The sequence below is a fragment of the Melanotaenia boesemani genome, chromosome 4 (genome assembly GCF_017639745.1).
Source record: "Melanotaenia boesemani isolate fMelBoe1 chromosome 4, fMelBoe1.pri, whole genome shotgun sequence".
Classification (NCBI taxonomy): domain Eukaryota; kingdom Metazoa; phylum Chordata; class Actinopteri; order Atheriniformes; family Melanotaeniidae; genus Melanotaenia; species Melanotaenia boesemani.
Window position 1 is genome coordinate 32,832,178 of NC_055685.1, and position 15,033 is coordinate 32,847,210.

At 37.8% G+C, this 15,033-nt stretch overlaps 1 protein-coding gene across 1 annotated transcript in view; it reads left to right on the plus strand.

The window, feature by feature from the left end:
- The window catches only part of LOC121638982 (neuronal acetylcholine receptor subunit alpha-7-like), a 52,875-nt gene that overhangs the window by 22,171 nt on the left and 15,671 nt on the right, over positions 1-15,033 (plus strand). Inside the window, exons 3-4 of the mRNA XM_041984112.1 lie at positions 1,848-1,892; positions 6,212-6,321. Of these exons, the coding sequence (XP_041840046.1) occupies positions 1,848-1,892; positions 6,212-6,321 (155 nt within the window). The remainder of the gene's footprint in view (positions 1-1,847; positions 1,893-6,211; positions 6,322-15,033) is intronic.

The window sequence follows — 15,033 nt, forward strand, 5'->3', positions numbered from 1 at the left end:
GCAACTTCAGACTCTTGCAAAACCACTTCTACTTTTCTTTACAAATATAAATCTTCTACTAGGGCTGGATGATTAATCAAATTTTAATCACAATTACTATCTGGGTTTCCAACGATCATAAAAATGAGATGGTCTGATTATTTGATCCTTCTCAGTTTACTCTTATGCTGTTTTCAGTTGCAAATTGAGCACCACCTGCAGCACTCTGCTTTTCTATTAATTTTCTATGGAACTTGCCCTCCTACAGCCAAGCAACATGTGAATTCTTGCATGTGAAATGTTGTCCTCGTTCACATAGACGTGCACATGGGGGCTTGCTTGTGACGCAACACGAGAGAATAGAAGAATGTTCAATTTTGTGAGCCGCGAATAAATAATCCACCAGCTCCCAGAGACACAGAGCAATAACAAACATAAACAAACAAGGTTTTTTCTCGCCAAAGACCAGTGCTCAGTTAACACAGTGAACAACCCGGGATTTAAGAAACTTATCAACACTTTGGACAAACGGCATCACTGCCATCCCGTAACCATTTTGGTCGAGTGTGTCTCCCTGCCCTGTATGATGAGTGTCGTGAGGGTGTTGTGAAGGATGTGGCTATAATGTTTCACCACTGCTACAGACCTGTGGTAAGCCGCACCATAGAGCCGTAAATGACGCAGATTTCAACATGAAAACAAAATGTCTCCAAACTCATTTTTTCAGATCACACTGGGCACAACATAGCTGCTGGTCTGAGACAAACAAGTTTGGAGGACCTGGATGAAAAGAAAAGTCTGTAGAAACTAGTCCCCCTCCTTACTCTTTCTCTAATCGTGTTAAATAATCGAGATCTCAGTTTCAATCAGAACAATCGTGATTATCATTTTTCCCATAATCAAGCAGCCCTATCTTCTCCACACATTCACAAGCTAGAATTTCTCAGGCAGATTTTTCTTTTGCACGATGACAAACCTTATTTTACAAATATAAACTCTGAAATTATTTGCAAACATTCATTTACAGCTGGAAAATGTTTATGGCTTCATCTTGAGCCCATAGAATAATTTCTCGATTTTATCATAGCAGCATTAATAGGAATGTTTTCAAAGAATTGAGACAACAGTATTTTGTTTCAGCCTGTTATGGGTAAAAGATAATCTGAAGTTACTTAATGAAATCCTGTTTTGGCCCACTAGAATTTTGTGCAAACTCTTCTTCTGATAAAAGTACACATACCTTATCAACCAGTCAAACATTAGGAACCAAGACTTGTTGGTCTTCACATATCAGTAAATATTTCTCACCTTTTTTGCCTTTCACTGTCTGATTTTTGTCTTTTTTTTAGCCAAGTCAGAATATTTGCTTTGCTTCTCTTTCTGTCAGTCTTAGCTGCTCTCAATTTGCTTTATTTTGTCTGTTTGTTATTATGTCTGACAGTTTGGCCTTTAATTCTTAAAAGCACCTGGATATTTCTGCTGCCGTGACACATTACAAGAACCTAACTATGCTTCATCCTTTCTTTACACTCTCACTGTCTGTATAAAGCTCCTTTTGCTCTATTTATTTCCATTGCCCTATTATTTATGGCTGCAGTGTTGCTCAAAATGGCGTATATATTATTTGCGTAGAGGAAGCTGGAGTGCATCATTGTCATTCAGTGAGTAAGTCAGCTCTGACTCATGTGGGGTGTAGTTAAACTTCATTGCCGATCTGCCTCATGATCTCACGCCTCATATTTACCAGCCGTGCAGAATTTATTTATTTATTTTCTCTTGCCCTGCAGTATATTTTCATTTACAGTCTGTCGACAGCCGCATCTACTTACTGCTGTTAATTCTCTTCATCTTCTCTTGTTCTCCTCTAGGATGAAAAAAACCAAGTGTTGATCACAAATGCCTGGCTGCAGCTGGTATGTCTCCTCTCCAAGCACTTTTTGTGTGATCACTGTGTGATAATTGTCATTTAGGACATTTTTGGCAGATGTAAGTTTTTTTTTCTATTGTTGTTGTTGTTTTTTTCCCTGTGGCACCCTGTGACAGTAATACAATTTTAGGTTTATCTCAGGCATTCTGTCAAATTCTTTTGACACTTGTTTTTCTTTAATTGCTAGGCTGTTGAGTCAACAAGATGTTTTGTAGAATAATGTGTATTAGAACAGATAATATAAATATTTAAGCCAAACGGCGATGGGGAAAGAAAATGTTTCTGAAGATATTCAGACTTTTTTTTTTTCTTTTGGTTTTTCCACCTTTATGTTAGAGATCAAAGTGAAATTATTGTTAATTTTATTACACCTGTCAAGATTTGAACCTGAGAATCAGTTTACACTTACAGTTAATGGGTGTAGGACATGCATGTTGTTCTGTTCACATTCCGGCAATAACTTTTCCGAACTCTGGAAGAGAAATACATCTTGGTTTTTATCAAAGGTTTTAGAAAATCATTAAAATGCTAATTTGAGAAAACTACTCTTGTAGTATTGAGATAATGAGATAGATGTTTCAAGCACAGCCGCTCTTTGCTTCTTTAAAGAATGCTGACACAGGTCATAAAGAGCTTCGTTCTACATCTATAAGCATGCTGTGCTAAAAGTCTGTTACTTGCAAAACTAACCACCCTTGTTAACACCTGATTAGCAGAAGGGATATTCCCATATTGAAAGTAGCCTATTGTCATTGACAAGAAAAATGAGCGCTGCGCCCTTTGAGTAACATTGCTGAAGGAATAAAAAAACAGCTCATGTAAATGCATCTTTAAGCAACATCTTGTAAGGAATGCTGTACCATCACCTCTGTTTACAACCACTGTTGACTGGTTAGATTTTGTTTTAACTGACTGAAAATAGTAAAATCTAGTGGGAAAGAAAAGAATGAGCAAGAAAGAAAAAGGCACTTACCAGCAGCTGTTATTGTGCTTAAATCTGATGTGTTAAATACTACCAAATACATTCAGTTACATTTATTTTATGAAGCCATATATCGTGGCTTTTAAATTGTAAGATGACAATAGCTTTGTAGGTGATTAGTTAGGCCTGCAAAGGAGGGGTTAATGTAAGAAACCTTTATTAATCCTTCAGTGGGGAAATTGCTTAAAAGTACCATCCCAGACTTGCTGAAACCCAGGATCAAACCAGGGATCTTTAGATCAGTCTAACGCTCTCCCAGCTGAGCTATTGCAGCGTACTTAAACATTACTGAACTTTGACAGATTTTCTCAGTGAGGCGCCCCCTAATGACGACTAATTCAGTATCCCATCATTCATCTACTCCTGTCTCTCTCCAGCCAGTAAAATTCAGTCCATTGTCGTCTCCAGCGCTTTCCCTTTCTCTCTTTCTTTTCCTGTCTTGCTCCGATAATGAGTTTTTTTTATTTTCTTTTATTTAAATTTTATGAATCAGCCATGGTGCATGTTCAAAACTGCTAGTGTGTTGATCCAGTTGCTGGCATGTGACGCTGTGCCATAAAGCAAAATGCTGCTGTAAAGTGTTGCTGCGTACTAGAAAAACAGTTGTGAAGTGTGGTTTCCCAGTCTGGGAACGTTGCTGGGCAGCAGTGGCTGTACTACATGTACTACATAATAGAAGTCATTGTGCCATCAAAACTACTCAGAAGCACATATTATTAAAGTCAGAAAGTGACATAGTGTTACTATAAATCGAGGCATGTTTAAATCGAGACATGAAAAAAAATCTACTACTACAACAACTTTTATTAACATTACTACTAATTAACATTTACTTGATTTGATCTGCCTGTTTGTGGTTAGTAAGTTGTGGCTAGACTGTTCTTCTAACCAGATTCCCAAATATTCCAGTTAAATACTTCCATCGAAGCATGTGGGAACTGAGCTACTTATGATTTCTATAATGGAAAGATGAAAAGATATTATTGGTACATGGAATTTGTATTACAATGCAATAGCTTGAGGAAAATGTTACATCAGCCCAGCCAGGTAGGTACAGGGACCTCATTATCGCAGAAGCCCCACTCAGAAGAGGCTATTAATGATGTTACAGTCAGGTTGAGTTGGCTGCTGATCTGGCTTACAGGTTATGAATTTATCAATTATTCAGGAAGCTACCTCTTTAATACCAGCATCTACTTTGGTGCAATGGCTTATGAGGGCTTTGCAGATGCAGCAGTTTTTGAAGGATACTTAAGAAGTACATTATCCAGCTCACAGTCAGTCACTCAGACAGTCAGTCTGAGAAGGGGCAGGTTCACCTCCACTGCATCGTGAATGATTTTAAGATTACAGCTTTATCTGGAAATGAATGTCCCACATCAGAGGGGACAGGATTTCATGTTTTCTTTTTTTTCTTAAAATGTGAGATGATAATAAGACCTGTGTGTTTTCTTAGTGTGCTCCTTTGTAGTCAGATTTTAGTGTATGGATGATGGGGGAGATGCTGTTAATTGACCATTTTATCACAACAAAAAGCAGTTTCAAGCTTTTACATCCACCTCTAGAGCAAGGCAATAGTGATTATACTGTGATTCTACTTACTGCATTGGAAATAATAATAACAACAAAGCAAAAATTAAACGTGTCTTTCTGGGAACTGTGGTCTTGTTAGGCTTTGAGATTAGCATGCTTGAGTCACTTTGTGCTGCAGAAATTATCCATGTGAAAAATGAAAAGAATAGTAATCAACTGCATTATCCCTAGCTGGGCAGAAATACCACAAAAAAAAAAAAATAAAAAATGGTGTAAAGAAATAAAAACTTTCATGCAGTTTCTCAGAATCACTCATCTGCTTTGGCTGAGGATGCTTTCAAGTGGACGCACAGGAAAAAAAAAATCTGTGCAAATATACAATGATACCAACAATTTTAGCTGCCAATACTCCTGGATTAATGCTTTACATTTGCCATATTTGTATTCTGCATGCTAATCTTCAATTACAGAGTCTATTTCACAGCCCTCTAATAGGAAACTCTACTCCTCTCAAATTAGTGATGCTTTCTAAAATTGCTGTTACATAACTTCAAACCTATTCTTAGACAGCTGCTACCTTATGTAGCCTGGTGTCCTTCTCATTTGTTCCTGTCAGACAATGAAGTTAGAGAGCTGTGATTAGTTAGATTGGCTTCTAGTTGTGTTTTACCAGCCAATGAACATGAAAAGAAGCACCAAACTGCCAACGCACATAGATGACAAGTGTAGTGATTAAGACATTAGTCGCATGAGTGGAGACATATGTCAGCAGTCCTCTTTAGATGGATGAAGTCTCTTTGAAGATTTTTTTTAAATCCCTTTATGGACAGAGGCACATTTGCATGGAGAGATGGCATGGAAACATCTTCTCATAGACATACATAAACAGTCCAGAGGGAAGATCCATCCAAATGATGGAAGAACACACATAGACACAGAATCCACAGCATGCACTTACACAAACAGACATGTATAAATGTTCACTGAGATGAATTCAGTGTACTGTAGTCATATTAGCAACGGGATTGTGCTTGCTCAATTGGGAAGAAGCCCTAAGGCTTCAACATCCAAATGACCCCATCTGTGGAACTAATACACAATATACACAAACAGAAAAAACATTAAAGCAAAATATACTCGTATACCAAAACCACAATATCCACACCTTCACAGATAATCCTTAATTGCAAATAATGAGAAAACTGAGACAAACGTAAGACACTTTATGATTTTATGCTTTCTAGCTGGGCATAGTTCACCCGAATGCTTAGTTCGAATGGCTCAGGCTCAGATGGGAGTGCAGGGGGTTAGTGCCAACAACTGTTGGCTTGGCAGCATTTTGGTGCCAACATTCATTATCAGAGTAAGAGACAGAGTGTCACAGCCAGCAGCTAATAGCCTATGTAATGGGAAAATATTTGACTTCTGACAGTTTAATGTTGATCGTACTTGTTAAAAAAAATAAAAAAGTTCTGATGCTTTTAGTCTTTTAATGTTGTTCTTTGGCTGAATCTATATTTAATTAAATCATTACGATGCACAGATGAAGCAGTATGTGCTTCATTACACAACCGCTGGTCAAGCTGCGATGGTTTTACTGTCACAACTGCAAAGCGATGGCTTTGCCAAGCAAGAGATCAATGACTGCTGGGATAAAAATCCAGAAATCATACAACTATCAAAAGCTTTAAAATTGCTTCTCATTTTTTGTCATTTCCATCATGTCATGTTATCCTAACCGTTCTGTTTTGTTTGTTTTTTTTTTTATTACTTTTTGTTGTTTGATCCAGCATTGGACAGATGTTTACCTGTCATGGAACCCAGAGAGCTACCCTGGTGTTCAGAACCTCCGCTTCCCCTCCAATCTGGTTTGGGTCCCAGATATTCTCCTCTATAACAGGTAGGTTTCACTCCTTTCCTGTCTGCTCCTTCCTGCTGTGACATGGAGCAATTAGATGCTTCATGGCACATTTTATCCGTCCACTTCCAGCATACCTTCACTGACGATGGTAACAGCACTTATTTATTTTAGAACCACAACTTTACAAGTTTCAACTGTAAGTCACTGCAGAGTTCTCCAAATACTATCAGGAAGAGTGTGGAACCGCTTCCGACATTTTCTGCAAAATTCTAAAATAACCAACTCAGAAAAAAGTTGTGAATTCCATGTATTGTCTGGGTAAAGACAAGTTCGTAATATTTAGAAAAACTAGTCAAAATAGAACAGCAAGTTTGGTTCTGTGTGATTAACTTAATTTTACTCGTGTTGCTCATTGCTGCAGGTTTACAGAATTACAGCACTAATAACTGCCAAGAAGATGTATTGTTTAACCATTTCCAGTGATGCTGCACATCCTGCGACCCTGACACATTAAAATCTGAAAGGAGGCAGTAAACTCACTATTGATGCATCCTGGGAAAGCACCTCATTCCCTCGAAAAACAGCTCGTGTTTAAGATCACAGTAACTAGCAAAAGAAACATAAGTGTTTCTCCTAGACTAACTCAGCGCCACGCCTTAAAAATAGTGAGAATGAAATCATTCAAACATGAGTGTAAACACTTGTTAATGGAACCTAATGGAACGAGCACAGCTGAACAAGTGCAGTCTACCGTCATTGTAGGAATTTCTGATTCATATTATGGCTTAAAATTGATTCCATATTCTTTGTAGGATTTATTAACATAAACACAGGGACTTATTACATTGATAACCTATCGGCATCACTGCATTTTGCATTTAAAATCTTCTGCCTGATGGAGAAGTGCATTTTGTGCATTTGAATGGTGTTTTGATCAAATAAATCAATGTTATGGAAAAGATAAATAAAGGCGGTCAAACTAATAAAACTCATTTTTGTAGCCCATTTTTTCCACAGCTATTGGCTATTAGAAAGATCAGAATCATTTATCTTTTGACAGAAAATGATTATTTTTTGTGCATTCTCCCTGTCATCAAGTTTTGGGATTCTTGCCTCTTGTGCTCGTTTGTTTACACTGATTTGTTTTCTGCTCTGGTCAGATACTCTGACATGCTCCGTTTGTCTTTGTCCAATAACAAAGTAGGGAGAAATATTCTGCAGATAAAAATTCTCTCCAGGTCACTGCAGCATTTAATGAGATGACTGAGGTGACTCCCAGTGGGAGGACTTAAATCATAACTCCCAGGCGCCTTTACATCTGTTGTCGGTAAAAAAAATAGAAAAGTAAAAATACGATATTAAGTAACAGGAAGTGTCAGAGTAGAAGCTTACAGAGCAATGATACCTCTAACCAAAGAAGATCAAATATAATCCATATTTGATTTATCATGTATCTCTTACCTTTACGTTCACTCTCATATTTAACTGATATGAAGAAAATAAACTGTCTTTTTTATACCTTTGATATTGAATGGAACTTTTATAAAATAAAAGGGAAATAATCTGTTTCTTTAAACAAACCCGTGGATTCTTTGATTCAGAGGTCAGTCTAAGCAAACCTCTTTCCTGTTCAGCCTGTTTGGACACAGATAAGCCTTCTGTGCTTATTCCCCTGCTAGGACAGATTACAGCAATACAAAGCAGACAAGTTGTTAGGTGTTTCTGTGACTGCTTTGCACAAAGTGTTCTGAACCTGCACAGTTCTGTGAAGAACTCCCACATCCTTTGGGTTTTAACCTCATCTCTGTCAACATATTTGTCCAACAACACAAACTGATTTTTAGGTTTTTGTAACAGCTTTGTAGACAGCAACACACATGGCAAATAAATAAATATCAGTAAAAGCAATAACCCCTTTTGTAAAACAGCTGTGACCAAATGAAACCACAACAGAAACACCCCAGGTGTGCTGTGACTTTGGCACATGTGCAGATTGTGCTGTCCCAAAGGACAGAACAGAACATAGAGGGATAAAAAAAGAAATCAGACATATTCCCTCTTTGCAGATGAATGTATTGTTCTTCTTTATCTTTTCTTATTCTTATCATTTCCCTAAATGTTCTTACTTTTGGATATATGCATTTATGGGGGACATCTTTTGCAGTGGCATGGTTCAGTTACATTTTTTTACAGCAAATAAAATGATGTAAAAAAAAGCCACAGGTTGATAGAGGATGTTCATTTCTCAACATTAATCACAGTAATGTGCAGGGTAATATTACTGAGGAAGATACGATAGTGATATTTGTCTTCTTTTTAGCTTTATGTGACTAAAACTACTTTTATTTTCACTGAGTTGCTTGTCTATAAAAACACCCGTGTGATTGTGGATCACTATTATAACTGCCAAGCCCAAACAGCAGGTATTTAACACTGAAGTAAGCTGTTTTTAATGAATCGATTGTCCTCGTGTCAGAATTGCGCACTCTTTTTCCTACACATGTACACCTCAGGACCTGGACTTGTAATGGGAAAGAGACAACATGGCATGAGGTATAGATAGATTTAAATTAATGGGCTTTTAGCTCCTTCAAGATGATTGAGGATTGTTTTATGAAGGGGGAGAAAGAGACAGATTTGCAGTTTGGTTCAAGTTCTCTGTGTCACAGAGGAGGAGGGAGAGCACAGCAGACAGGCGTGAGGTTTGGGATGTCTAACTGAGATGACACAGAACATTAAGCTGCTTACGACGGGGATCACCGATCACAAATGATAATGACAAGAGTCCTGACACCAACCCAGATTGAATCTGACATTCTTTATGCATTCAGCATAAATCTGTAAAATCATTTGCTCCTCTTTTTTATGAATTTAGAACACGAGTAGATTAAAATTATGAGATAAAGATTTAATGATCCCTTTTGGGAAATGAGGTCATTGCAATTGCAAGACTTGGCCACAAAATGGAAAATAAAGGAAAATTAACTAGAAAAACAGCTAAATCAAGAATTTGGAGGGTGTAGAAAGATATTTATGAAGGTTTTACCCTTCTTTTTTACCATGCAGCCCAAATTATGATGCCTTGTTCAGACAGAATTAGCAAACATACAGTGAATAACATTCAGCATTTATACCAATACACATGCCTAATGAATTACTTTCCATGTGATACTTGTTACGAAGTACGATAGAATAACATCAGCAAATAAATCCTGGTTTGCAAAACTTAACCTCATACTTTAGTGTGGAATATTGGCAGAGCTCTCTGGTACCATTAACCATCGAAAAGAGAAACCTTCCCAAACCAGGTGAAGTCATGAACATGAGAATTTTAGCAGAATGTGTAGACAGTTTGGTCCAGTCTTTCTCTGCTTATGCTATTACATCTCTGATATACTTTTGACTTTGGTAGGACAGGTGTAGGACATGCGGTACATAGAAAATATACATATATAAAAATGCATAATGTCATTAAGTTAGTGGAACAAAAACATATTGAGCATTGGAAAAGAACATGAAGCAGCAGCTCTTATCAATACAACTTGATCAACTTTATCAATTACCCCCCCCCCCCCCCTTTAGGGCTACTGCTCTAAGATTATGCTTTAAAGGTTCAGTACAGTCTTCTTTAAATTAAGCATCTTTGCCTTTGTTCTCATCTTTGCACACATACATCCTATATGTTAACACGCCACCCACAAGATTGGGAGTTGAGGCCTTTAATCTTTAGTCAGGCTGCGGGTTATGATCGAATCCCCGGAGTGCTGACCTGGAATTATGAAAACCAACCCTGGTGATGTGGAATGCCAGCTCTCTGCAGATACTGCAGGAGTTGGACATGTAGAAAAGGTCAGAAGCTTCTGGCTCACTATGGTATTCAGCTGGAGTTTTCTAAGATCAAAGGGTTTGACTTTTTATTACAGCACGTGTAAAGCGGAAAAACTCCAGCTGCTTATCCCTGTGCAGCAAACAATGGTTCAAAGAAAAAGTATGAGTTAGGTTTAGAAAAGAATCCTGTCTTTAGGCTTCATAACAAACATGTTGTTTGATCTTAAGGTAGTTCCTACTATGTTTAGATGTTATGGTTCTGTTGGCTTCCTCACATTAAGATCTTCAGCAGGAGGTGGTTCACACCTGAGTGCGAGACAGTTGGGATGAAAGTCAACTCCTCTAAGTTTGAGGTCATGATTTTAAAATGGAAAAAGGTGAAGTGCTCCCTCTGTGTTGGTCATAGGCCTTAGGCAGAGGAGTTATGGTATGATGTGCAGGAAGGAGGAAGATTGAAGAAGAGATGCACCGACAGACTGGGGCTGACAAAGCCTGCTGCACCACTTTGTTGTAGTGAAGAGAGAGCTGACCCAGGAAAGGTTTTTAATTCACTGGCCCATCTAGGTTCCAACCCACATCTACTGTCATTAAGGATAGTGCAAGGATCGAAGCAAACCAAGAGCTATGTTTGTAGGAGGACCAGAGTAGGCGTCCACACTTCTCCAAACGAACTAGACTTTTCAAGCAATAAAGATTACTATAAAACCTATTCTGATGGTCGATTATACACCGACTATTAAAACGACTAGTCGACCAATCGAATTAACAATAAAAAGTTTTTTTTTTTTTTTAAACTTGTTCACATCTGCTGCAGGATGCATACACCACACACACACACACATGCACACACACACCCCTCGAGTGTTCATACATCTGGAGGGAGCTTGGAGATTTAGGCATCTCATAAGGATGCCTCCTGGTTGCCTCCACTCTGAGGTTTTCTTGGCACATCCTACTGAGAGGAGACCCCAGGACAAAGCTAGGACCTGCTGGACAGATTATCTCCAGGTCTGGGAAACCTCAGAATTCCCCAGGGGGAGCTGGAGTGTTGCAGGGAAGAGGGTGTGTGGGTCTTCCTTCTAAACCTGTATCTCTACAAGCAGAATGTGGATAAGTGGTAAAGATGGATGGATGACTGGATGAATGGATGTTCCTTCAGCCCACAGAATAGCCAAAACATCTGGACATTAGGCCCAAATCCTAGAAATGACAGTGGCAGAACTACTCTCCCAAACCTATTTCAAACATTTGATCCTTGCCTTGAGAAAAGCACTTCAAACTGATTTCCATTTCAACAGCTGTAAGAAGCAGAGAACACTAAATTATATGTATAAATTATGTATGTATGTATGTTCAGGATTACGAAACAAAAATTCACATTTGCATCATAATAATACCTCAAGAGAAATGACAATTTTGGAAAAAATCTAAATTTGCATTTCATGTGTGTTTTAATGGTATCTGTTAACACAACTCAGGTTTGTTAATAAATGCTCCTTTTTAACAGCTTACAACACATTCCTTAATTTATGTTGTGAGGAAAGGACATAGAAGATACTGTTTTTCATGCATATTTAGAAATGAAGAAAACAAATCTCAGACTGTGATTTATTAAGAAGACCAAGACTCAGAGAAAACAACAACTGGAGGGTGTTCTTTGTTTTCTTTGCAGCCAACATTAAATTGTAAACCAAGCAAAAGCTTTCCTCTTGGCAATTACAAAGTGACGTATGAGACGTGGTGACGCAGTCCAGCTGGAAGTTAGAAAAATTTAGCATATTTTGCCCTTCCTTCCTTTCTTCGCCTTACTGTGTGCTGTATCCAGCAGCAAGTTCAGGATGAAGGGCACTATCTGTAAAAACACTATAAAAGGCTACAGAGATGGCTTTTTAATGTACTGATGTCAGCATATCAACAATATAACCAGAATGGGTAATCTGAGGGAAGATGAAGGGGACTGCATTAAAAAAAAAAAAAAAAAAGCTGAAATTACTCTTTGTTAACCTGCTATACATGTACAGTGTGAGTGTTTGTAGGTGTGGTGGAACCGGGTTGTTTTGAGTTTATGAAGCAACTGAGCATATATGTGATAGCTGTTGTGTCAAGTTTGAATACCACATTTTCTTTGGGCTTAACTGATTAATTCTTTTTTTGTCTCTGATTTTCTCTTGTGCTTTATTCACACAGGATTATGATTCATTATTTTAAAATAATCATGTGCAATTTCATTGTATGTGTTTTGGTTTTTTTATACAATATCTCTTATGTCTTAGAAAAAGATGATTAGTAGGAAAGAAGAATCCATAAGAGGAAAAATAATTACATCTGGATGTAAAGCGTTAATCATGGTCTTATCTATTTCTAATATCTAATACTGCAAAATTTATAATATATAAGATTTATTTTTAGGCTACTTTTTTTTTCTTTTTAACCATGCCTAAGCAAACACAGTCTTTCTAGACTTCAGTTAATTCAACATGCTACTGCCACATTCCTCACTAATTCTAACAAAGAGCTTATTTAACCCCCATTTTTAGCTTCATTAGCCAACACTTGAAGATTTTATTCCCTTTTAATAATAATAATGGATTAGATTTATATAGCGCTTTTCAAGGCACCCAAAGCGCTTTACATTGTGTGAATCCATTATTCATCCACTCCTCACTCATACCTGGTGATGGTAAGCTACGTGTGTAGCCACAGCTGCCCTGGGGCAAGCTGACGGAAACGTGGCTGCCAGTCTGCGCCTACGGCCTCTCCGACCATCACCGAACATTCATCCACACATTCATACACCAGCGATGCCAACACTGGAGGCAAGGAGGGTTAAGTGTCTTGCCCAAGGACACAACGACAGATGACTGCGGGAGCGGGAATCGAACCGCCGACCTTCCGATCATTGGACGACCTGCCCTACCGCCTGAGCCACTGCCGTCCCGTTAAGTCTTGGTCAGAACTGGCCTCTGAGTGTATGAATATTTATCCTCATATGAGCCTAAAACCCAAGTGTGGACAAAAGTCTTGTGAACCATTTTTCTCCTCAGCAAATTCTGTATTTATGCCCTGATCTTGAAATTGAGAAATTAAACCTTCTCATTTGCTTTCCAATATACACCTCAGATAAATGCATTCAGAGCACAAATACAAGGTTAAATACAAGTAATATGGCTCTTTTTTTCCAGGCAGTAAAGTGGCCCAATATTCTCACAGCCTCTTTGTTTTCCACCTCTCTGCCAAGTGAAAGAGTGATTAGATTCAAATGATTGATTTAAAGGCTATAAATTGGCATCGGGTAGAGCCTTGTACTCTTATATGCCTCCTGGGCTCGACACCAAGCACACTTTACCAAAATTTATGTTCCACCCGTCGAGCAAAAAGCCTTCAGTAGGAATTTTAGTATGCTCCCCACATTCTCTCCCTGCCTCCAGTCTCATACTGTAAGAGGAAGAATTATAATAACAGACATTAACAAATGATGGTTTGAGTCAAGCTCCTGTCTTGCTCTGGATGAGCATTCATTCATTGCTTGAAATGTGGTCCATTCTGTCTACGATGTACTTTATTCAGTTATTTTAGGGAGTTACACTAAAAAAGTGACTAAATATTATATTAAATGCTTAAACAAATCAGTGTTTAGCTGCTTATTGTCAAGGATGTTATTTCCCTATGTGCTATTGTCAGTCAAGTAACAAAATCTTTTGTCAATTCCTGGTTGGTTTTAGGCAATAACAGTACTTGTTTTAGTGTAATGCAGTTACATTACCTGTTTAACCCCCCATTTAGCGAAATAATATAATTAAGCAACAAAGTAAGCTGGTATTTTTAATTTATTGGCTGCTACTTCTTTAGTTACAACCAATTCAGTGGTGGAGGGAATTATTAATTCCTCTGCTTTAGTGTGAGACTTGTTAGATGGGGAAACTCTGCACACTGCTTTATATGGAGTATGTTGAGCGTTTTATGAGACGGATGCTGCTTTAGTAAAACGACTGTATTTATGACAGTGAGTAGTTTATATCTAAGGTAATCAACAACTTTCTGTGTTTAGGATGAGAAGTCCTGAAGTGGAGTTGTAACTTGTTTGGTTTCATAGTGTCAGAAGCTCATATTTTGACACATATGACAGACTGTGGTCTTGTTTTATTACCAACAATTAGCATTACTTGACTATTAAGTGGTCATGACCAGGGCAAGATATGTCTTGTCATATTTTCTTGTCTCTTTTCTTGTTGTTGTTAAAATATCAGTTGATTAATCATCATTTGTCTATTGGTACTTTCACAAAGTTGTCCATGTTTTGCTAGCAGTACAAAAGGTGTTATCTCGCCTAGCTGCCCCCCCGTCACAACGATAACTTCCAGGATTGCAGATCTTTTATCTTAAGAATAGACTTGGTTGGTAAGATTTGAATATAGATTCATATTAAATATCAGTCACTAAATGTGTGTGAAAGCGACATGAAAAAGTTCTCCATTTAAAAAAAAAAAACAACTCTCAATATGTGTAATGACTAAACATACATTGTTAATGTGATACCATTGCACACATTAAAAGCTGTTCAGACCTGCTGGTGTTGTTGAAATGCTGGGATGTTGCTGGTGTATGAGATGTGCAGACTTGACTTTTTCATAATGAATAAATTAATCCTTGTCTGTCAGAGGGTGTCTCAGAAACAGACGTCTATGTTTGTTTAATAAGATGAGGAAGTTAAATCCAATCCATCTGGATCTGTATGAATCCCTCTCTCCACCTCCTTGTGTCATCTTCACTCTTATTTGTTTATTAGTTGTTTGTGTTTCTCTTGGGTAATTAAACTGTTTTATGTTTCCTCTATCTTATTTTGTTGAAATACCACCTTATTTATATTTTTTAATTTCCCATTGCTGTTTTAATGTCATGTCCAAACCACTTTTGTCTCCATGT